Raw genomic sequence first — 23,388 nt, 5'->3', positions numbered from 1 at the left:
CGGGTCTAGATTGGTTTTCGGTGGCTACAGAGGCTTGCGGCGGTAGAACTCCCAATCTATTGTGCTCCCCGATGTTTTTAGGGTATATGGATATATATAGGCGAAAGAAGTCGTTCAGTGGAGCCACGAGGGGCCCACGAGGGTGGGGGCGCGCCCAGGGGGTAGGGCGTGCCTCCTTGCCTCGTGGCTTCCTCGAAGCTTCCCTGACATCTACTCCAAGTCTCCTGGATTGCTTCCGTTCCAAAAATAACTCTCCCGAAGGTTTCATTCCGTTTGGACTCCGTTTGATATTCCTTTTCTACGAAACACTGAAATAGGCAAGAAAACAGCAATTTGGGATGGGCCTTCGGTTAATAGGTTAGTCCCAAAAATAATATAAAAGTGTTTAATAAAGCCCATAAACATCCAAAAATAATAATATAATAGCATGAATACTTCATAAATTATAGATACGTTGGAGATGTATCAGCATCCCCAAGCTTAATTCCTGCTCGTCCTCGAGTAGGTAAATGATAAAAGAAATAATTTATGAAGTGTGAATGGTAGAAAGTGCACAAGTTTGATCAATGATAAATTCAATCACCTTTTCTAGCATCATTATATGTCATAACAGTAGCTCAACTCATAAAACTTTTCATGATCAAGTAACAAGCTATTCACATGTTAAAGCATATACGAAGGGTCTATGCAAGAGCTTTGATTTAGCAAATCCCACATACTCAACTATCATATAGTCTTCCATAATTGCTACCACTCGAAGCTTTTCAGGATTACCGTACCACTCTGGTGCGGATCTTACTCTAGTTGACCTACGAGGTTCGGTAGTAACTTGATCAGAAATTTCATGATCATCATCATTAGCTTCCTCACTAATTGGTGTAGGAATCACTGGAACTGACTTCTGTGATGTACTACTTTCCAATTTGGGAGAAGGTACAATTACCTCATCAAGTTCTACTTTCCTCCCACTCACTTCTTTCAAGAGAAACCCCTTCTCTAGAAAGGATCCATTCTTAGCAACAAATATTTTGCCTTCAGATCTGTGATAGAAGGTGTACCCAACAGTTTCCTTTGGGTATCCTATGAAGACACATTTCTCCGATTTGGGTTCGAGCTTATCAGGTTGAAGCTTTTTCACATAAGCATTGCAACCCCAAACTTTAAGAAACGACAACTTGGGTTTCTTGCCAAACCACAGTTCATATGGTGTCGTCTCAACGGATTTAGATGGTGCCCTATTTAACGTGAATGCAGCCGTCTCTAAAGCATAACCCCAAAACGATAGCAGTAAATCAGTAGGAGACATCATAGATCGCACCATATCTAATAAAGTGTGGTTACGATGTTCGGACACACCATTACGCTGTGGTGTTCCGGGTGGCATGAGTTGCGAAACTATTCCACATTGTTTCAAATGAAGACCAAACTCGTAACTCAAATATTCACCTCCACGATCAGATCCTAGAAACTTTATTTTCTTATTACGATGATTTTCCACTTCACTCTGAAATTCTTTGAACTTTTAAAATGTTTCAGACTTATGTTTCATCAAGTAGATATACCCATATCTGCTCAAATCATCTGTGAAGGTCAGAAAATAACGATACCCTCCGTGAGCATCAACACTCATTGGACCGCATACATCAGTATGTATTATTTCCAACAAGTCTGTTGCTCGCTCCATTGTTCCGGATAACGGAGTCTTAGTCATCTTGCCCATGAGGCATGGTTCGCAAGAATCAAGTGATTCCAAAATTCCATCAGCATGGAGTTTCTTCATGCGCTTTACACCAATATGACCTAAACGGCAGTGCCACAAATAAGTTGCACTATTATTATTAAACTTATATCTTTTGGCTTCAATACTATGAATATGTGTATCACTACTATCAAGATTTAGTAAAAATAGACCACTCATCAAGGGTGCATGACCATAAAAGATATTACTCATATAAATAGAACAACCATTATTCTCTGATTTAAATGAATAACCGTCTCGCATCAAACAAGATCCAGATATAATGTTCATGCTTAATGCTGGCACCAAATAACAATTATTCAGGTCTAAAACTAATCCCGAAGGTAGATGTAGAGGTAGCGTGCCGACGGCAATCACATCGACTTGGAACCATTTCCCACGCGCATCGTTACCTCGTCCTTAGCCAATCTTCACTTAATCCGTAGCCCGTGTTTCGAGTTGCAAATATGAGCAATAGAACCAGTATCAAATACCCAGGCGCTACTGCGAGCATTAGTTAAGTACACATCAATAACATGTATATCAAATATACCTTTCACTTTGCCATCCTTCTTATCCGCCAAATACTTGGGGCAGTTCCGCTTCCAGTGACCAGTCCCTTTGCAGTAGAAGCACTCAGTCTCAGGCTTAGGTCCAGACTTGGGCTTCTTCACTTGAGCAGCAACTTGCTTGCCGTTCTTCTTGAAGTTCCCCTTCTTCCCTTTGCTATTCTTCTTGAAACTGGTGGTCTTGTTGACCATCAACACTTGATGCTCCTTCTTGATTTCTACCTCCGCAGCCTTTAGCATCGCGAAGAGCTCGGGAATTGTCTTATCCATCCCTTGCATATTATAGTTCATCACAAAGCTTTTGTAGCTTGGTGGCAGTGATTGAAGAACTCTGTCAGTGACACTATCATCGGAAGACTAACTCCCAGTTGAGTCAAGTGGTTGTGGTACCAGACATTCTGAGTATATGTTCACTAACAAAACTATTCTCCTCCATTTTGCAGCTGTAGAACTTATTGGAGACTTCATATCTCTCAATCCGGGCATTTGCTTGAAATATTAACTTCAACTCCTGGAACATCTCATATGCTCCATGACGTTCAAAACGCCGTTGAAGTCTCGGTTCTAAGCCGTAAAGCATGGCACACTAAACTATCGAGTAGTCACCAGCTTTGCTCTGCCAGACGTTCTTAACATCATCAGCAGCATCTGCAGCAGGCTTGGCACCTAGCGGTGCTTCCAGGAAGTAATTCTTCTATGCAGCAATGCAGATAATCCTCAAGTTACGGACCCAGTCCATGTAGTTGCTACCATCATCTTTCAACTTAGCTTTCTCTAGGAACGCATTAAAATTCTAAGGAATAGTAGCACGGGCCATTGATCTACAACAATATAGACATGCAAAATACTATCAGGTACTAAGTTCATGATAAATTAAAGTTCAATTAATCATATTACTTAAGAACTCTCACTTAGATAGACATCCCTCTAATCATCTAAGTGATCACGTGATCCAAATCAACTAAACCATGTCCGATCATCACGTGAGATGGAGTAGCTTTCAATGGTGAACATCACTATGTTGATCATATCTACTATATGATTCACGCTCGAACTTTCGGTCTCAGTGTTCCAAGGCCATATCTGCATATGCTAGGATCATCAAGTTTAACCCGAGTATTCTGCGTGTGCAAAACTGGCTTGCACCCATTGTATGTGAACGTAGAGCTTATTACACCTGATCATCACGTGGTGTCTCGGCACGACGAACTGTCGCAACGGTGCATACTCAGGGAGAACACTTATACCTTGAAATTTAGTGAGGGATCATCTTATGATGCTACCGCCGAACTAAGCAAAATAAGATGCATAAAGGACAAACATCACATGCAATCAATATAAGTGATATGATATGGCCATCATCATCTTGTGCCTTTGATCTCCATCTCCAAAGCACCATCATGATCACCATCGTCACCGGCTTGACACCTTGATCTCCATCGAAGCATCGTTGTCGTCTCGCCAACTATTGCTTCTATGACTATCGCTACCGCTTAGTGATAAAGTAAAGCAATTACATGGCGATTGCATTTCATACAATAAAGCGACAACCATAAGGCTCCTGCCAGTTGCCGATAACTTTTACAAAACATGATCATCTCATACAACAATTTATATATCATCACGTCTTGACCATATCACATCACAACATGCCCTGCAAAAACAAGTTAGACGTCCTCTACTTTGTTGTTGCAAGTTTTACGTGGCTGCTATTGGGGAACTCAGTATTTCAAAAAAATTCCTATGACCACGCAAGATCTATCTAGGAGATGCATAGCAACGAGCGGGGAGAGTGTGTCCACGTACCCTCGTAGACCGAAATCGGAAGCGTTAAGTAACGCGGTTGATGTAGTCGAACGTCTTCGCGATCCAACCGATCAAGTACCGAACGCACGGCACCTCCGCGATTTGCACACGTTCAGCTCGGTGACGTCCCTCGTACTCTTGATCAGCTGAGGCCGAGGAAGAGTTTTGTCAGCACGACGGTGTGGTGACGGTGATGATGAAGTTACCGGCGCAGGGCTTCGCCTAAGCACTGCAACGATATGATCAAGGTGGAAATATGTGGAGGGGGGCACCGCACACGGCTAAGACAAATGTCAACTTGTGTGTCTATGGGGTGCCCCCCTCCCCCGTATATAAAGGAGTAGAGGAGGGGGCCGGCCGGCCTCAAGGGGTGCGCCCCAAGGGGGGATTCCTACTCCAACTAGGAGTAGGTTCCCCCCTTTCCTAGTCCAACTAGGAGGGGGAGGAAGGGGAAGAGGGAGAGAAGGAAAGGGGGGCTGGCCCCCTCCCAATTCGGATTGGGCTTGGGGCGCCCCTCCTCTTAGCCTTCTCCTCGCTCTTCTACTAAAGCCCATGTAGGCCCATTAAGCCCCCGTGGGGTTCCGGTAACCTCCCGGTACTCCGGAAAATGCCCAAACTCATCTGAAACCTTTCCGGTGTCCAAACATAGCCTTCCAATATATCGATCTTTATGTATCGACCATTTCGAGACTCCTCTTCATGTCCGTGATCACATCCAGGACTCCAAACAACCTTCGGTACATCAAAACACATAAACTCATAATACCGATTGTCATCGAACGTTAAGCGTGCGGTCCCTCTGGGTTCGAGAACTATGTAGACATGACCGAGACTCATCTCCGGTCAATAACCAATAGCGGAACCTGGATGCTCATATTGGCTCCCACATATTCTAGGAAGATCTTTATCGGTCAAACCGCATAACAACATACGTTGTTCCCTTTGTCATCGGCATGTTACTTGCCCGAGATTCGATCATCGGTATCATCATACCTAGTTCAATCTCGTTACTGGCAAGTCTCTTTACTCGTTCCGTAATGCATCATCCCGCAACTAACTCATTAGTCACATTGCTTGCAAGGCATATAATGATGTGCATTACCGAGAGGGCCCAGAGATACCTCTCCGACAATCGGAGTGACAAATCCTAATCTCGATCTATGCCAACTCAACAAACACCATTGGAGACACCTGTAGAGCATCTTTATAATCACCCAGTTATGTTGTGACGTTTGATAGCACACTAAGTGTTCCTCCGGTATTCGGGAGTTGCATAATCTCATAGTCATAGGAACATGTATAAGTCATGAAGAAAGCAATAGCAACAAACTAAACAATCATCGTGCTAAGCTAACGGATGGGTCAAGTCAATCACATCATTCTCCAATGATGTGATCCCATTAATCAAATGACAACTCATGTCTATGGCTAGGAAACTTAACCATCTTTGATTAACAAGCTAGTCAAGTAGAGGCATAGTAGTGACGCTCAGTTTGTCTATGTATTCACACATGTACTAAGTTTCCGGTTAATACAATTCTAGCATGAATAATAAAAATTTATCATGATATAAGGAAATATAAATAACAACTTTATTATTACCTCTAGGGCATATTTCCTTCAGCTGCTACGGGCTTCTAGCAAGAACCGTTCTTACCTAAGCATCAAAACCACAACGATTTTTCGTCAAGTGTGTTGTTTTAACCTTCAACAAGGACCGGGCGTAGTCACACTCGATTCAACTAAAGTTGGAGAAATAGACACCCACTAGCCACCTGTGTGCAAAGCACGGCGGTAGAACCGGTCTCATGAATGCGGTCATGTAATGTCGGTCTGGGCCGCTTCATCCAACAATACCGCCGAATCAGAGTATGACATGCTGGTAAGCAGTATGACTATTATCGCCCACAACTCTTTGTGTTCTACTCGTGCATATAACATCTACGCATAGACCTGGCTCTGATGCCACTGTTGGGGAACGCAGTATTTCAAAAAAAATCCTACGATCACGCAAGATCTATCTAGGAGATGTATAGCAACGAGTGGGGAGAGTGTGTCCACGTACCCTTGTAGACCGAAAGCGGAAGCGTTAAGTAACGCAGTTGATGTAGTCGAACGTCTTCGCGATCCAATCGATCAAGTACCAAACGCACGGCACCTACGCGATCTGCACACGTTCAGCTCGGTGACGTCCCTCGAACTCTAGATCCAGCTGAGGCCGAGGGAGAGTTTTGTCAGCACAACGGCGTGGTGACGGTGATGATGAAGTTACCCATGCAGGGCTTCGCCTAAGCACTACGACAATATGACCGAGGTGGAAATCTGTGGAGGGGGGCACCGCACACGGCTAAGAAATCAACTTGTGTGTCTATGGGGTGACCCCCTCCCCCGTATATAAAGGAGTGGAGGAGGGGGTGGCCGGCCTCATGGGGCGCGCCCCAAGGGGGGAATCCTACTCCTACTAGGAGTAGGTTCCCCCCTTTCCTTGTCCAACTAGGAAGGGAAGGAAAGGGAAGAGGGAGAGAAGGAAAGGGGGGCCGGCCCCCCTACCCAATTCGGATTGGGCTTGGGAGCGCACCCCTCCACTTGGCCGCCTCCTCCTCTCTTCCACTATGGCCCATGAAGGCCCATTAACCCTCGGGGGGGGGGGGGGGGGTTCCGGTAACCCCCCGGTACTCCGGAAAATGCCCGAACCTATCCGAAACCTTTCCGGTGTCCAAACATAACCTTCCAATATATCAATCTTCACGTCTTGACCATTTCGAGACTCCTCTTCATGTCCGTGATCACATCCGAGACCCCGAACAAACTTCGGTACATCAAATCACATAACTCATAATACATAACGTCATCGAACGTTAAGCGTGCGGACCGTACGGGTTCGAGAACTATGTAGACATGACCGAGACTCATCTCCGGTCAATAACCAATAGCGGAACCTGGATGCTCATATATCCTACATATTCTACGAAGATCTTTATTGGTCAAACCGCACAACAACATACGTTGTTCCCTTTGTCATCGGTATGTTACTTGCCCGAGATTCGATCGTCGGTATCATCATACCTAGTTCAATCTCGTTACCGGCAAGTCTCTTTACTCATTCTGTAATGCATCATCCCGCAACTAACTCATTAGTCACATTGCTTGCAAGGCATATAGTGATGTGCATTACCGAGAGGGCCCAGAGATACCTCTCCGACAATCGGAGTGAGAAATCCTAATCTCGATCTATGCCAACTCAACAAACACCATCGGAGACACCTGTAGAGCATGTTTATAATCACCCAGTTACGTTGTGACGTTTGATAGCACACTAAGTGTTCCTCCGGTATTCGGGAGTTGCATAATCTCATAGTCATAGGAACATGTATAAGTCATGAAGAAAGCAATAGCAACATACTAAATGATCATAGTGCTAAGCTAACAGATGGGTCTTGTCAATCACATCATTCTCTAATGATGTGATCCCGTTCATCAAATGACAACTCATGTCTATGGCTAGGAAACTTAACTATCTTTGATTAACGGGCTAGTCAAGTAGAGGCATACTAGTGACACTCTGTTTGTCTATGTATTCACACATGTACTAAGTTTCCGGTTAATACAATTCTAGCATGAATAATAAACATTTATCATGATATAAGGAAATATGAATAACAACTTTATTATTGCCTCTAGGGCAATGTCTTCCACTTTTGATCCCCGTCCAGATGGTGTGCATGGCGTCAATGAAGGGCGTGTGGAGGTGTATCTCCGTCGAATCTCGCAGGACTCGGTTGGTGTTGGTCTTCGATGGATCTGTTTAGACATGTTTGATCCTTCTGTTTTACGACTCTCTTCATCGGTGATGGTTGCTACTCTGGTGCGATGGTCCTATGGGGCCTTAGTTAGCACGACGACATTCCGACTATCTACTACAATAAGATTTTCCCGGTTTCAGTGAAGGAGGGGTGATGATGGTGGCGTGCCTTCGACTCGCTCTAGTGCTTGTAGTCATGACTAGGTGACCCACAAACCTTCTCTGTACTACCATGAGTGATTATGAATATATTGAAAGTTTTCTTCCATAAAAACCACATATTAGGCAATTTCGGGTTGAAATTTAGTATATTAAAACCCATAAACCTCCACATCTCTTAAGTTGTGTTTATGCCAAGAGCCAGTGACACAAAAGAAAACAACAATTGCATATATAAATGCATCAACATAGGCTTCAGGGTTTAGCAGTGGATCTAGAATTTTTCTGATGAGCAAGGCAACTTGGCATCATTCATTGTTCCTATTACAACATTATTAAATCTTTTCTTGAATGACATTGACGAGATCATGAAGTTTGAAAAAACTACCACACATGCACACATTCAAAAATACCGGATGGGGCTCGCCCGATCTAAACCACCCACCGGCTTCGCCGCCACTAGAGCTTTGTCTCTTAATAGACTCCATCTCTTTATGACCTGCACATCAACAATATATAATCATACGCCCCATAAATGAAAATACATTTATATAAAGAGCTAGTCAACACACTGATGATTTACACAACCAAATTAGTAGAAAAATAAAAAGGAAAGGGGAAATAGTGATGCGTGGCAAGCAACTACGCCGACCATTCCTTGACAACACATGGGACGCGTGATTGGTTCTCTGAAATCAATGCCTCCATGAAAGGGAATGACACACAAGGTAGGGCATATCATGGGATTTCATCCTGAAGATTGGATTCGAGCAAACTTCAATCATTGTGTTCAACAAGGAAGGAGCGTGAAAAATACTGACAACAATTAACGCCAGACCTAGGGTTTTCACCCTATAGCTTTGTCACGCCCAATATGCGATACTATCCTAAAGAGACTCGAAGGTCCCACCAAGGATAGAACCGCATATTGACACACTTTTGCAAGGTGGATATCATTACATCAACATTACATAATAGATGAGGATACATACAAGGCATACAAATGCCGCAAGAATACATCAATACAACATACATAGAACAACATCCGACTACGGATGAATCACAAACAAAAGCTCAAACGACATCCACCCTGCTAGCCCAGGCTGCCGACCAAGAACCTAACCCTCGAACGAAGAAGAAGCAGGACAAGAACTCCAAAACAAGCAAACATCACTGTCGCGTCAAGATCATCGCATAACCTGTACCTGCAACTGTTGGTGTAGTAATCTGTGAGCCACGGGGACTCAACAATCCCATTACCATGGGTATCAAGACTAGCAAAGCTTAATGGGTATGGAATGGATAAGTGGTGAGGTTGCAGCAGTGACTAAGGAAAGTATGGTGGCTAACTTACGAATACAAGAATAAGATGAGAAACTACGCAACGGTCGCAAGCTAGTAATGATCAAGAAGTTATCCTGAACTACTTACGTTCAAACATAACCCAACCGTGTTCTCCTCTCGAACTTCCCCGAAAAGAGACAATCACGGTTACGCCACGCGGTTGGTGTATTTTAATAGAGTTTACTTTGAGTCCTCTACAACCGGATATTAACAAATTCCCATCTGCCACATAACCGCGGGCACGACTTTCGAAAGATTAAACCCTGCAGGGGTGTCCCAACTTAGCCCATGACAAGCTCACGATCCGCGGAGATAATCCTCCATCGCGGGACACCCGATCAGACTCGGAATCCCGGCGCACAAGACATTTTGACAATGGTAAAACAAAACCAGCAAGACCGCCCGAATGTGCCGACAAATCCCGATAGGAGCAGCGCATATCTCATTCTCAGGGCACACCGGATGAGACATCCTACGAGTAAAACCAACCCTCAAGTTTCCCCGAGGTGGCCCCGCAATCTACTCGGCTCGGACCAACACTCAGAGGAGCACTGGCCCGGGAGGGCTAATAAAAATCCACGGGGGCCGGCAAGTCCCTATGCAAGGTGTAGGTGATGAGGCAAATGGTAAAACCAATGTTGGGCCTTGCTGGAAGAGTTTTATTCAAAGCGAACTGTCAAGAGGGTCCCATACCCCTAACCGTGTTAGGGATGCAAAATCAAGGAACATAACACCGATATGACAAAAACTAGGGCGGCAAGAGTGGAACAAAACACCAGGCATAAGGCCGAGCCTTCCACCCTTTACCAAGTATATATGTGCATTAATTAAATAAGAGATATTGTGATATCCTAACATAAACATGTTCCAACATGTAGCAATCTTCAACTTCACCTACAACTAACAACGCTATAAGAGGGGCTGAGCAAAGCGGTAACATAGCCAAACAACGGTTTGCTAGGAAGGATGAAAAAGGTTAGAGGCTAACATGGCAACTTGGGAGGCTTGATAAACAAGTGGTAGGTAGCGCGACATAGCGATAGCATCGAGACAACTAGCATAGCAAAGATAGTAGTGAGATCCAAGGTGACGGTCATCTTGCCTGAAATCCCGCAAAGAAGAAGAACGAGTCCATGAAGTAGACGAAGCCAACGTAGTCGAACGAATCCTCACAATCGCAACGTAACCGGAACTATCGAGAAAAAGCACAATCGAAAAGAAGCAAACAACATAGTAAACAACCATCACATAAACATGGCATGATGCACAAACAAATATGATGCATGTCCGGTTTAATGAGTCATGGCATGGCAAAGTGCAACAAGCAACACTACAAGTTGAGTAAAGCTCAATATGCAACGAGTTGCATATTGAAGAAACACCACATGCAAGTATTTAGTTCGCTCTCGTTTATGTACCCAATAATATTAAATGTTGTTAAACATGGCAAGAGATGAAACATAAGTAAACTACACAGTTAGGCATTTTAAATGAGGTCAGAAACAACAACAATAATTCCGAAAAAATCCCCATGTGCATTTAGCAATTTAAAGCAAACAACAATTTTAAACATTTTAAATATTGTTATCATGATGCAGATGACATATGCAAGTTTTTATGCAAGTTTTATGAAAATGTTGACATGAGCATATTATGAAGCATTTGTCACCGTGGTGGAAAGAAAGGGTGCCACGGCGACGATAACGAAAACGGTGCCACGGCAACGTTCCAGTTCCGACAACTCAATGAGATATCGGTGCAAAAGAAGCAAGTGTGCGGAACATGCTAGAGATGGTGGGGTGATCCCGGTTGCCGGGTTCCCACGGGTCGACGACATGGCAAACGAGGAGGAACGTGCAGGGACAACTCGGACACGGTGCAAACACGGGCATCTCATGCATAGCAAACATTCATTCTCGGAAGGTCATCTCGGCGGTTATACCTTCGAAGCGTGCGTTTTCGAAACGGGTCGAGTTCGTAGTGGAGGTAGTCGTTCTCGCGATGTAGTGGAAGTAGTGGTACACATCAACGGTAGTTGTACACGTTTCGAAGGTGAACTTGACGCATTTGAGTCCCTTCGAGGTTGTCATGGTACTTGGGGTCTTCGGACTTGCCGGTCTCGTTCTTGCGACGGTAGTTGAACTTGACGTATCCAAGGGCTCCGGATGTCGTGGTACTTGGCGAACCGCGCAGTCGTACACGTTCAAGAAGAAACTTATGCGGCGTCGTGGAACTTGGGCTTCGGTCATGTAGTGGTACTAGGCATCGGTTGATCTCCGAGGAACTTGGCGTATCCAGTCTCCGGGGTTGTCGCGGTACTTGGTACTTGCCGGTTTGGGTACTTGGCGAATCCACGAAGGCGTCGGTATCTAGCAGGAGAAAATGAACAGGCTGCAACCGAAGGCAGCAGGGCTTGCGGATGTTGTGCTCGCAGCAGTGGTGGATGCATGGGGCAAGGCAACAGCAGCATGCGCACGGGGCCATGGCGATGGCGCAAGTGGCTGGAGATGGCAACGTGACGGCCGGACGATGGGGTCGCCGGAGGGCGCGGCCTGCTGGACGCGTCCTGGAGGCAGGTGGTTGGGGACGAGGTCGAGCGCGGGAGGCCTGGGGCTGCTGCTGCCAGCTCGAGGAGAGGGCAGAGGAGGCCGCGGGATCCTGCTGGTGCTCGGCGACGGCGGCGTCAAAGGGCATGGATGCAGGGTCGGCCGGAGCTTCGAGCTCGGCGTCCATGGCAGGACGACGAGGAGGCCGGAGGAGGAGGGCCATGGAGGAGGCGCAGGGGCCCTCGGCGAGGAGAAGCAGAGGCGGCAAGGCGGCGGAGGTCGCCGGCAGAGGGACCGGGCGCGGGGGAGCGTGGCCATGGGGATCGGGATCCCTCTCCTGTGCGTGATGACGGCGCGAGGGAGTGATCGAGGGAGAGATGAGGATCGGTCAGGGCTAGGGTTAAGCAGGGCGCAGGCTGGGCCTTGGGCCTTTTGGTGGAGATGGAAAAGGCCATAGGCCTGGTCGGCTGGGCTGCGGGCTGTGCTCTCTCTCTCTCCCTCATATTCTTCTCTCTGTTTCAACAAAACAGAAACTTGGAAGAAATGCCGAGAGAGACTGGAGTGGAGTTTGGGCAGGAAGTTAATTTTCTAAGACCCAAAAAAATGAGCTTGATCCAAGAAAAATGGAAATGAACATGTGGGTGAAGTTTGAATCCAACTCATTTGGATTTAATTCAAATGGTTTTGCATAGGAAGTAGGTAATAGGGAGGTCCAAAAATGTTGAGGTTTAAGGTGGAGCTCGGGAAAGTGATGAAAGAATTTAGGGCAAAGTTTGGAGACCAAACTAGAAGCAGAGAAGGCACGGAATTGTTTTGCAAGTGTGTTATGGTTAATTCCAAAGATAATGGAATATTTATTATAGCTCCCTAAATATCGAGAGGATATGTTATAAAGAGAAATCACCATGTGAATTCCCTCGATTTAAATGGATCAAAGATCCATGCAATTTATTTAGATGAGTTTAAAAAAAGGGTGCAAGGTGACATGATGCAATGCACATGATGCAAAGATGAATGCAACGAACAAAACAAATCACACGACGAATTTTGGAATCCATGGAAGGCATCTGGAGCGCCGGTCTTGGGGCGTCACAAGCTTGAGATCGGGTAGTCCATAAAGAACCACCAAACACAAAGTCACATATGTTGTCGCCACCACTTGTTGACCTAATGAATACGATGATGATGAACATGATCCTAACATGAGCATTGCCACGTGAATGATAACCATGCCCGCAAAAAACAGTCAACCCGGGTATGACAAAAGCCAACCACAGAGCCACAAAACACTTGATGTCACACATGTGACGCCAAAATCCCACAATGGATGCGATACGACAACCCAACACATTGGTCACAAGTGATAACTGGTGCTAGATATAGATATGGCTCCCGGACCCTAGACAAATCCTCAATGTGTCGCTACCTGTACCACAACAACCCCTCACACCAACACGTGATGGTTGACTCGAGCCACCGGTAGCTGAGGGGTTCTGGGCATGAGGTCAGCTGAGACCCGCCATGCCGCCGGTTGTTGTCACCGAACAACGACCGCCATTGACCTCCACTATCCGTTGTGACTAGACATCACGTCGCAACCCTACCCCATGCCTCTACCGAAACTCCTGCAGGTGACCACTGCCCCTCCAAAGACCGCCCGACTTCGTCCACTACTAGGAGTCCCGCCACTCCCTTCATCGGCAGCTATGGCGCTTCACATGACATCAACCTCTAGGGGCGGCGAGGAGAGGGAGGTCATGAGGGTGGTGTGTGTGGGTGGGTGGGGGTGGGGGGGGGGGAGGGGGTTTCGCCCGTCGGAGTGGCATGGCAAATGTGCTAGATGCCCCATCTTCTTTATACATGTCCTAGTTTGTGGTACTTGCATCATATATATAGCAAATTCATATCCCTCTCCTTCTTTCAACCCTAAATGCAAATGTTTTAGGAAAACTTTCCTCTTTCTAGAGGATAATAAACACGCGGTACTTGACTTGTTAGTGTAGTAGCAAATGGTAATGGGTTAGTATTACATAGATTAATTGATTGCAGGCTGTAGCTTCTCTTTTGAGTGTGATTCGGAATACAGTATATAGAATATTCTGGCATATCCCTTCTGTCTATATTTGGCGGCAGGAAGTTAAGCGGACACTTGAAGCAACTGGTATCTTGTCCAGTGAGGCGAACTCATTGTGTCCGAGCCACATCCATCCAGTAAAAATAAATAAAAATACCACCGTAATCATTTTTACAGGACTCCCCTGCAGCCGCCACCTTCTCCAAACCCAAGTCCAGACGAATTAAGAACCTTCCGGAATTTACACCCTCATTAATCTCCCACGTTTTGCACTCTAACTAAGTGACTAACTTCCGCGCAAAAAAGGGCAAAAAAAAGCGAGCAACTTTCAGGTATTGGCGTGCGTCCGTATCGCACCCGGCCAAGAAGCAGGAGGAGTCGTAGCGTGACACCTCGGAGGGAGGCAGAAGCGGACGAGCTGGCCGGGCTGGAGGCCTCTCCATCCGAGTCTATCAAGTCTAGCCAGTCTGCACAAGCGGCCTACTATAAATAGCCACCCACACACACGAGACACTGCCTCGCCTCAAGAACCCCCTTCTCATCAAGAATTAAGCTGCGTTTTGCGTCAGGTTGATCAGAAAAAAGGTACACGGGAGGCGCCTTTCCTCTTCTCCGTCTCCGTTCCGACGATGCGGCTGGAGTTCCGCTCCGATTTCGCCTAGGAATCTGTGGCCAGCTGTTGGATTGTGCGGCCAATCTCATTTATTTTTGTGGGGGTTCGATGATCGGAACTTGGTTCCGGTGGTATTTGGGGGGAAAAGGCCCGTCCTTTCCTGAAATCTGCCGCCGTCGCTAGGGCGAGGTGGCGGCGTCGGGATTTACTCATCGTCTTTGCGCCGCGATTGGAGGCGAGATTTGATCGCCTGCCTGCCGCTGGTTTCTGGGGTTTGTTTGATCTGTGGCTGCTGTTGCAGGGGCTGACGGCGACAAAGGGGGGAAGAGGGTTTTCTCGTTGGGGGAAATGGCGCGCAATGCGGCGGACAAGGCGACCTCCATCGACGCGCAGCTGCGGATGCTGGCGCCCAAGAAGCTCTCGGAGGACGACGAGCTGGTGGAGTACGACGCGCTCCTCATCGAGCGCTTCCTCTGCATCCTCCAGGGCCTCCAGGGGGACAAGATCAGGGAGACGGTAGTGCCCCATCCCTCGATCCATCCATGTTATCCTGCACTTTCTTTTCAGTTATCTGTTCATTGATTTAGGTGGTAATTTTAATACCATGTCCTGTTTTCATTTGTGCTGCATTGCACGATTAATCTAGCTAGATAGACATGTTATTTTTGCCAGTATGGGCTTCACTGTTCCTGTTCTTCAAGGTTTGTGCCCTAAAGGTGGCAATGTTGCACTTGATTTTTAATGCCATGACCTGTTTTCATTTGTGCTGCATTGTACAGTTTGCGCGATTAATCTAGCTAGATAGACATGTTACTTTTGCCAGTGTGGGATTCACTGTTCCTGTTCTTCAAGGTTTGTGCTCTAAAGGTGGCAATGTTGCACTTGATAACACATACTTGTACCAAGTCCTTTGACAGTAGATATTCCTGGACTACTATTCTCTTTATTCAGTTATATGGTAGCCGTTGTTTGAGCGCGTAAACATGATATTCAAATATTTAAAAATAGTAGGCATGCCGCGTCGTGTGGCTCATGCCGTAACATACTGTACAAGCATGCCCCTTTTGTTTTGAACACCACCTTTTTAGATGTCGTTTTCGAACACGGCAAGTCAACCTTTTAAATCTTTGACCGCTAATGTACAGAAAATTATTTTGATCTGTCGTGTGCATATGCTTCTCATTATGTTTTAGTGACATGTAACTAAAAAATGTAACGCTCAAAGGCACCACACGACAATATTGGAGACTATGTCCATCTCCAAAACGACACCTAAAAGAGCACGGAGGCAGTACCGCTCTTTGTTGATATGTGTTAACTTATGGATATGATATGTTGCGTTCTTCTAAAAATGGACAGTATTCAAAGTTCTGCTTGCAGTATTTTAATTTATGTTGTTCTACATTATTGTGCCAACAGGGACCACTGCCCTGTTTATTCAGTGCTATAAGCCTGTAAACTTCACTGCACTATTTTGATTTTATCGTCGAGTCTTTTGGACATTTCTTACCTATGTGATATCATGCTAAAAGTTTGATGCATAACTTAATTTTTGTCGATCATTTGTCGTGAATGGCTTGATTCTATTGATCGTTTTATTGCTGTATCAGCAGGAGATAGGTCATTGGCCACTTTACCAGCTGGTTTTATTTTCTTACTGTTGTTTTACCTAATTTATGATTCTCACTGTTTGTTCTTCAACTTAGTATATGAAGTTTCTTTCGCTCACCAAAACATCTAAACTGAGTTTGCACTTATATTGGTATATGTAGGTCCAGGAATGCTATGAGTTAGCTGCTGAGTATGAACGCACACTTGACCCTAAACAGCTGGATGAGATTGGGAATCTGTTAGCCCGGTTGGATCCTGAAGACTCCATCGTGACAACCAAGTCATTATCGCACATGCTTATCCTGGCAAACTTGGCTGAGGAGGTCCAGATTGCGTACCGAAGGAGACAGAAACTGAAAAGCGGTGATTTTGCTGATGAAAATTCTGCAACAACTGAATCAGACATAGAGGAGACCCTAAAAAGGCTCGTTTGTCAGCTCAACAAGTCGCCGCTGGAAGTATTTGATGCCCTCAAGAATCAAACGGTCGACCTGGTATTGACTGCACATCCAACTCAGTCGGTCAGGAGGTCATTGCTCCAAAAACATGGCAGGTCAGTTTTCGAATTTTCACAATTCCTATAGATAATAAGATGGGATTTATGAAATAAAACTTTGAAGTGTTGCTTGTGGGTTCACTGCAACCTTGCACCACGTTCAATATTATATTGTGCACAGTGCCAGAGAAACATATGTTACTGATATGCATGTATTTATGGCCGTGTATGATTTTGTTTACTTTCTATTTGTAGGATAAGGAATTGCTTAACACAACTTTATGCAAAAGACATAACTCCAGATGAGAAGCAGGAACTTGATGAGGCGCTTCAGAGAGAGGTAATTTTGTCTTTCTAGGAACTGGGGTAGGCACGTTGCTACTCTATTCACTGATCAGTTAGACTTTCATCTTCATTAAAGATTTTATAAGAACGTGGTTCTGATTTTATATATAAATTCTTATCTGCAGATTCAAGCTGCCTTCAGAACTGATGAAATCCGACGGACACCTCCTACTCCACAGGATGAAATGCGTGCTGGAATGAGTTACTTTCATGAGACAATATGGAAGGGTGTACCCAAGTTCTTACGGAGGGTAGATACTGCTCTTAAGAACATTGGCATAAAAGAGAGAGTGCCTTACAATGCCCCTCTCATTCAGTTCTCTTCTTGGATGGGTGGTGATCGTGATGGTATACGACACATCTCTCACATATTGTTTGCAAGATTTTTTTTAAAATATCATTCTAATATGATGTCGATGGCAGGGAATCCAAGAGTCACACCAGAGGTCACCAGGGATGTATGTTTGTTAGCAAGAATGATGGCTGCTAACTTGTACTATGCACAGATAGAGGATCTGATGTTTGAGGTAAAATTTAAAATCTACTATTCAAACGAGTGCTGTAATGGTGTATTGAAGTCTGAAGATTCTTTCTATTATCTGCAGTTATCTATGTGGCGCTGCAGTGACGAACTACGCATAAAAGCTGATCAATTACACCGTGCGTCAAAGAAAGACACAACAAAACACTACATAGGTACATGTACCACGATGATAAAAAAAAATACATGCGCTCCTTGCCTGTTAGTATATTATACTGTATTATATAAGCAGTGTTGAATGTCATGCATTGCCAAATGTTTGATCAAATTATTTATTAGCCTGTGCATGACAAATTTTAACACATTTATATGTATGTTAGTGTTAGTTATCAATGCGAGTTGACTCGATCAGACTTGCCGCCGCATCTTCTGAATTCTCAGATAATTAGGACCTTTTTGCACCTTTTGTATCAGAACCTGGATAGGAAGAGAAAACCACAGAAATGTGAACTACACTCGATTAAAATGAGAGTTCTTTTTTCATTGTTTTCTTTATGTGGTAATCTTTTATTATTCTCCTTCATTGGTTACAGTGGAACTTATTTCGGGCCTACTACATGAATATTGGTCCCAACCATTTCTGTATCAGTCCTGTTGTGTTGTTTACTTGTTTTCCTTGCCTTCTCTATGACTTCGATGAATTAGGTAGCGCCAAGTGCATGCTAACATGTTGTCTTGAATGCAGAGTTCTGGAAGCAAGTTCCTCCAAGCGAACCCTATCGTGTAATACTGAGCGATGTCAGAGATAAACTGTACAATACGCGTGAGCGATCACGCCATTTGTTAGCCAGTGGGTTTTCTGAAATTCCTGATGACGCAATCTTCACTGATGTTGAGCAGGTATCTACAAGTGAATTGTAGGGTGATTTTACTTTTTGTCAGGCTAAAATTTATACATTTCTTACTCGCTTGTACGTTCAACACTGTAAGATACTCCCTCCGTTTCTTTTTAGTCCGCATATAAGGTTCGGTCAAAGTCAAGCTTTGTAGAGTTTGACTAACTTTATATTAAAAAATATAAACATTCACAATATGAAATCAATATTATCAGATGCACCATGAATCGTATTTTCATACTATATAGTTTTAGTATTGTAGATGTTCATATTTTTTTTATATAAATTTGGTCAAACTTTGTGTAGTTTGACTTTGACCAAATCTTATATGCGGAGTAAAAAGAAATGGAGGGAGTATGATATTATTTGTAAATTTATTGGAGGTCAAACTTCTCCAAGATATGCATTACCATAGCCGTTTCATGTATCGTATATCTCACATTTATTTCTTCTTCTGCAGTTCTTGGAGCCTCTTGAACTCTGTTACAGGTCCCTCTGTGCCTGTGGTGATCACACTATTGCAGATGGCAATCTTCTCGACTTTTTGCGGCAAGTGTCAACATTTGGACTATCCCTTGTTAGACTAGATATCAGGCAAGAATCTGAAAGACACACTGATGTTATGGATGCCATAACTAAATACCTTGGGGTAGGATCATACCGTGAATGGTCAGAGGAGAAACGCCAAGAATGGCTACTGTTTGAGCTCAATGGAAAGAGGCCGCTATTTGGTCCTGATCTTCCCAAGACAAACGAAGTTGCTGAGGTTGTAGATACATTCCATGTGTTAGCTGAACTTCCCTCTGATAGCTTTGGTGCGTACGTGATATCCATGGCAACAGCTCCTTCGGATGTTCTAGCAGTTGAGCTTCTGCAGCGCGAATGTCATGTGAAGAAGCCACTGAGAGTTGTGCCGTTGTTTGAAAAACTAGCAGATTTGGAAGCTGCACCAGCAGCTCTGGCACGACTCTTCTCCGTTGAGTGGTACAGAAACAGAATCAATGGAAAACAAGAAGTAATGATTGGTTATTCAGATTCTGGGAAGGATGCTGGCCGTTTCTCTGCTGGTTGGCAACTGTACAAAGCTCAAGAGGAGCTTATTAAGGTTGCTAAGGCTTTTGGGATTAAGTTGACTATGTTTCATGGACGAGGAGGGACTGTTGGAAGAGGTGGGGGTCCTACCCATCTTGCTATACTGTCACAACCTCCAGAGACAATCCATGGATCACTTCGGGTAACCGTTCAAGGTGAAGTCATTGAGCAGTCCTTTGGGGAGGAGCATTTGTGCTTTAGAATGCTTCAACGTTTTACAGCTGCTACTCTTGAACATGGTATGCATCCACCAATCGCACCAAAACCAGAGTGGCGTGCTTTGATGGATGAAATGGCCGTTGTTGCCACAGAAGAATACCGATCCATTGTTTTCCAAGAGCCACGATTTGTTGAATATTTCCGCCTTGTAAGTCTGCATTCCAATTCGCGTTTCTTTTCATCAGTTTACCTTTTTTTGGCTAAATAGTGTTCTACAATATATCTTTTTACATTTAGCACACAAAGTTTCAATTGTAGCTTCTCTTTAGCGCACGCAGTTTCACTAGTGTTATGTCAAAGTGGGAACTCGGCAAGCTACATAAGGAAGTTACACCATACAACTATTTCAATGAACTTATTTCTACTGCTTTGTATTGTCTTCGTTCGCTACAAAAACAAGGAAACTGGTGTGATAGTCCTTCACAGTTCTTATGCTAATTATTGTTCTAGTGGTATGCACAAGTGATCCTGATTTTGCAATTTCTCTGGCAAATAGGCAACACCAGAGCTGGAATATGGCAGGATGAACATTGGAAGTAGGCCATCAAAACGGAAGCCAAGTGGAGGCATCGAATCACTGCGTGCGATTCCTTGGATATTTGCTTGGACGCAAACCAGATTCCACCTGCCAGTGTGGCTTGGTTTCGGCGCAGCATTCAAACATGTCCTGCAGAAGGATATACGTAATCTTCAAGCCCTTAAGGAGATGTACAACGAGTGGCCGTTTTTCAGGGTTACAATAGACTTGGTTGAGATGGTGTTTGCTAAAGGTGACCCTGGTATAGCTGCTCTGTATGACAAGCTGCTGGTTTCTGATGATTTATGGCCGTTTGGGGAGCGTCTTCGAGCAAACTACGAAGAAACAAAGCAACTTCTTCTACAGGTGATTCACTAACACCTCTACGCATTCATTGCCATACCATTTTGATTTTAATATGCCTCTAACCATGGGCATCTACCAAATTTGCAAACCATACAATTTTTTATATCTGATGGCAATTTAGCAACTGTCATCCAAAAAAATTGATGCATAAACTGGAATGGTGTCACCAAAAATTTCACCTATCTTGTCCCTCACTGCCATTTAACTCTGAAAATGTTCAGGTAGCTGGGCACAAGGACCTCCTGGAGGGCGATCCTTACCTGAGACAGAGCCTGCGGCTCCGTGATTCTTACATCACAACGCTGAATGTCTGCCAAGCCTACACACTGAAGCGTATCCGGGACCCTAGCTTCCATTCACAACCCGGGCCTCATCTGTCCAAGGAGATCATGGAGTCCGGGAAGTTGGCCGCCGAGCTCTTGAAGCTCAACCCGACGAGCGAGTATGCCCCGGGGCTCGAGGACACCCTCATCCTGACCATGAAGGGCATCGCCGCCGGTATGCAGAACACCGGCTGAAGTGCAAACCTGAAACTGTTATGTTATGTGAGATGGTGTGGTGCAGTAGACGCTTTTGGTGCATCGTTGTCTTTTATGTATGGTCTGGACCAGTTGAGCCAAACTGTGACATTTGCCTGCTTGGCGCGTTATGTTAATTAGTTTCTCTAATATTACATGTCAAACTCTCGTCTTTGATCATACAACCATGCTTTCCCTTTGTGATCGACAACTCTTTGAGGATTTCTCTTTACCTCCAGCGACTGAGGCGGTTAGGACATTCATCCCCTCCAAGCTTCGTCGGCAAATCTGTGGATCCACCTGCTCTCTGCCTGTTGCTAGAGCAGCTGGTGACGGGGATGGGGATCCTGTTGCTTCAGCTTTGACTAGTAGTTTAGGTTGGGTGGTCTTTCGGTCTTTGATTCTCCTTAAATTCGTCCATCAGATGGTAGACGTGGGAGCTCTAGTGTAGATTTTTGTCATCTCTTTCAGGCGACGAGATTAGTGTTTCTTGCCATGTGTGCATGACACTGCGATTTGGTGTTAGACATTTCAGATTGATTCAGTGGTTCAGTGGCGATGACTGTGGCTCAGGGGCGCTTGAGGCATGTGCGCGGCCGGCAAAGTACTCTAAAAATACGGTCAAAGTCCAACTTTGGAGTACTCTAACTTACTTGAGCAGTTGTATCTCTGGGCTGAAATGGCGGTATTATTTCCTGGTGTCTCCGCGAATTATTCATCCTGTGCCCCCAAAGTCTCGTCCAGCCACATCACTTTGGGGTCCCGAAACCCCGTACTACTTGCCATCATAATACCCATGTTCCCCATGTCCTTTTCGAAGTACTCTAGTTAGATAGGGAAATCTTTTTGGGATCACAGGTGGAAGTAGCGGGCGCATATGCATAATTGATCTGATCGGGTGCTAGCCTGACAAATGGAGCCACAACGACCGGAAGCGTTCAACGGACGAGGAACAAACTCTCGTCACGTATCATTCTCATTCTCATTCACGACGTGCTGCGACTGAGCTAATTAGTGGTTGCCGTTGGATTTTTGAGTTCGGCAGCAAGGATACCATCCTTGAGTTTTCTGCTTCGGAACGGAACGGACGGCTTCTTCTGATTGATCTACAAAAGGCACCTTTGCCGGCACCTAATAATGGTGGCATACGCTGTACGGAGTGTAGTGATCAGGTGCGCGTCCTTTGCAGTTCACACGCATGTGCATCACTCATAATGCTACTGGAGGCATTCAATGTCCTTCAACAAATTAAGCTCTTCTCTCCTCTCTCCCAAAACAAGAAACAAAAGAGGTTATATATGCGTTTTGTCACACATGACACACGGAATATGCTAGTAGTATGTTTTTTTTTCTTGAACCAGCTGACCATAGAACATTGGTTCTACGGTATATTTTCATTAATGTAAAATATTTACAGAGGAAAACAAATAACATACACAAGGGATCATCCAATACCAGTTTTATATATAACATAAAGAAAGCTACAGAGAACTAGCATTCCATAGACTCCAACAACCCATGATTATGCCGCCAGATGAGTGGGTAAAACAGAGATAGCCAAGCAGATCTCAGCATAACTTGAAATACCTCTCTTCTTAGCAGGCATAATTTCATTCCAGTGGCTAAGGGCAAAAGGGCAGTCCCAAAGCAGAATGGCTCCGCACCGCTCTCGCGCTCCGCACCGCTCTCGCGCTCCACAGCGCGATACGGCGCCACCTACCACAACCACCGCACCCACCGATTCCAACGCCGGCGTTGCCCAGTCCGCCTTCATTGATGGGGTCTCTGGCCGCGTCCTCCCCTGCATCGCCCTCCGAGCGGCGGAGCTGAGCCCCCTGTCGGGATGGGTGGATCCAATCTCGGGGCAGATCCTGCCATGTGTGGCTCTGACCGCCGTGGGAGAGGCTGCTGCTTGCCATGTAAGTCCCCCATCTACTCCTCCTTCCTCTCCGGGTGTGTTGCAGAGCGCGCAGGCAGCTTCGGCAGAGCTCCGCGGCCGTTCTTGGGCTGCTGTTGCTGCGCCTCCCAGGCCACACCTCCACTCAATCATCGTGGCCGGGGCAAGCACGCTCCCCGAGGAGCCTCTTGCCGGTGCGCAGGCGAGAGCAGGCACGCCGGCCCCGATCTCCGCGATTCGCTCCCCAGCCGCGCCCGCCGATCCAACCCGTGTCAGTGACCAAGGAGGCGTGCCTTGGA

General features: G+C 45.4%; 1 protein-coding gene across 2 annotated transcripts; it reads left to right on the top strand.

Annotated features, from left to right (window-relative positions):
- The first annotated feature begins 14,432 nt into the window (after positions 1-14,432).
- LOC123079223 (phosphoenolpyruvate carboxylase, housekeeping isozyme) lies at positions 14,433-21,342 on the top strand. Of its 2 annotated transcripts, XM_044501941.1 has the most exons (11): positions 14,433-14,623; positions 14,953-15,167; positions 16,424-16,815; positions 17,014-17,098; positions 17,229-17,451; positions 17,527-17,630; positions 17,709-17,799; positions 18,330-18,484; positions 18,941-19,939; positions 20,288-20,674; positions 20,896-21,342. In XM_044501941.1, exons 2-11 carry the CDS (start codon positions 15,000-15,002, stop codon positions 21,190-21,192), a joined length of 2,901 nt encoding a protein of 966 aa, XP_044357876.1. In that variant the 5' UTR covers positions 14,433-14,623; positions 14,953-14,999; the 3' UTR covers positions 21,193-21,342. The 2 variants fall into 2 exon arrangements, with proteins under 2 accessions (XP_044357876.1, XP_044357875.1); XM_044501940.1 differs by having other exon boundaries at positions 17,527-17,799.
- Positions 21,343-23,388: the final 2,046 nt, after the last annotated feature.

This window comes from Triticum aestivum, chromosome 3D (genome assembly GCF_018294505.1).
Source record: "Triticum aestivum cultivar Chinese Spring chromosome 3D, IWGSC CS RefSeq v2.1, whole genome shotgun sequence".
Taxonomy (NCBI): domain Eukaryota; kingdom Viridiplantae; phylum Streptophyta; class Magnoliopsida; order Poales; family Poaceae; genus Triticum; species Triticum aestivum.
This window is presented reverse-complemented; position numbering and strand designations above follow the sequence as displayed.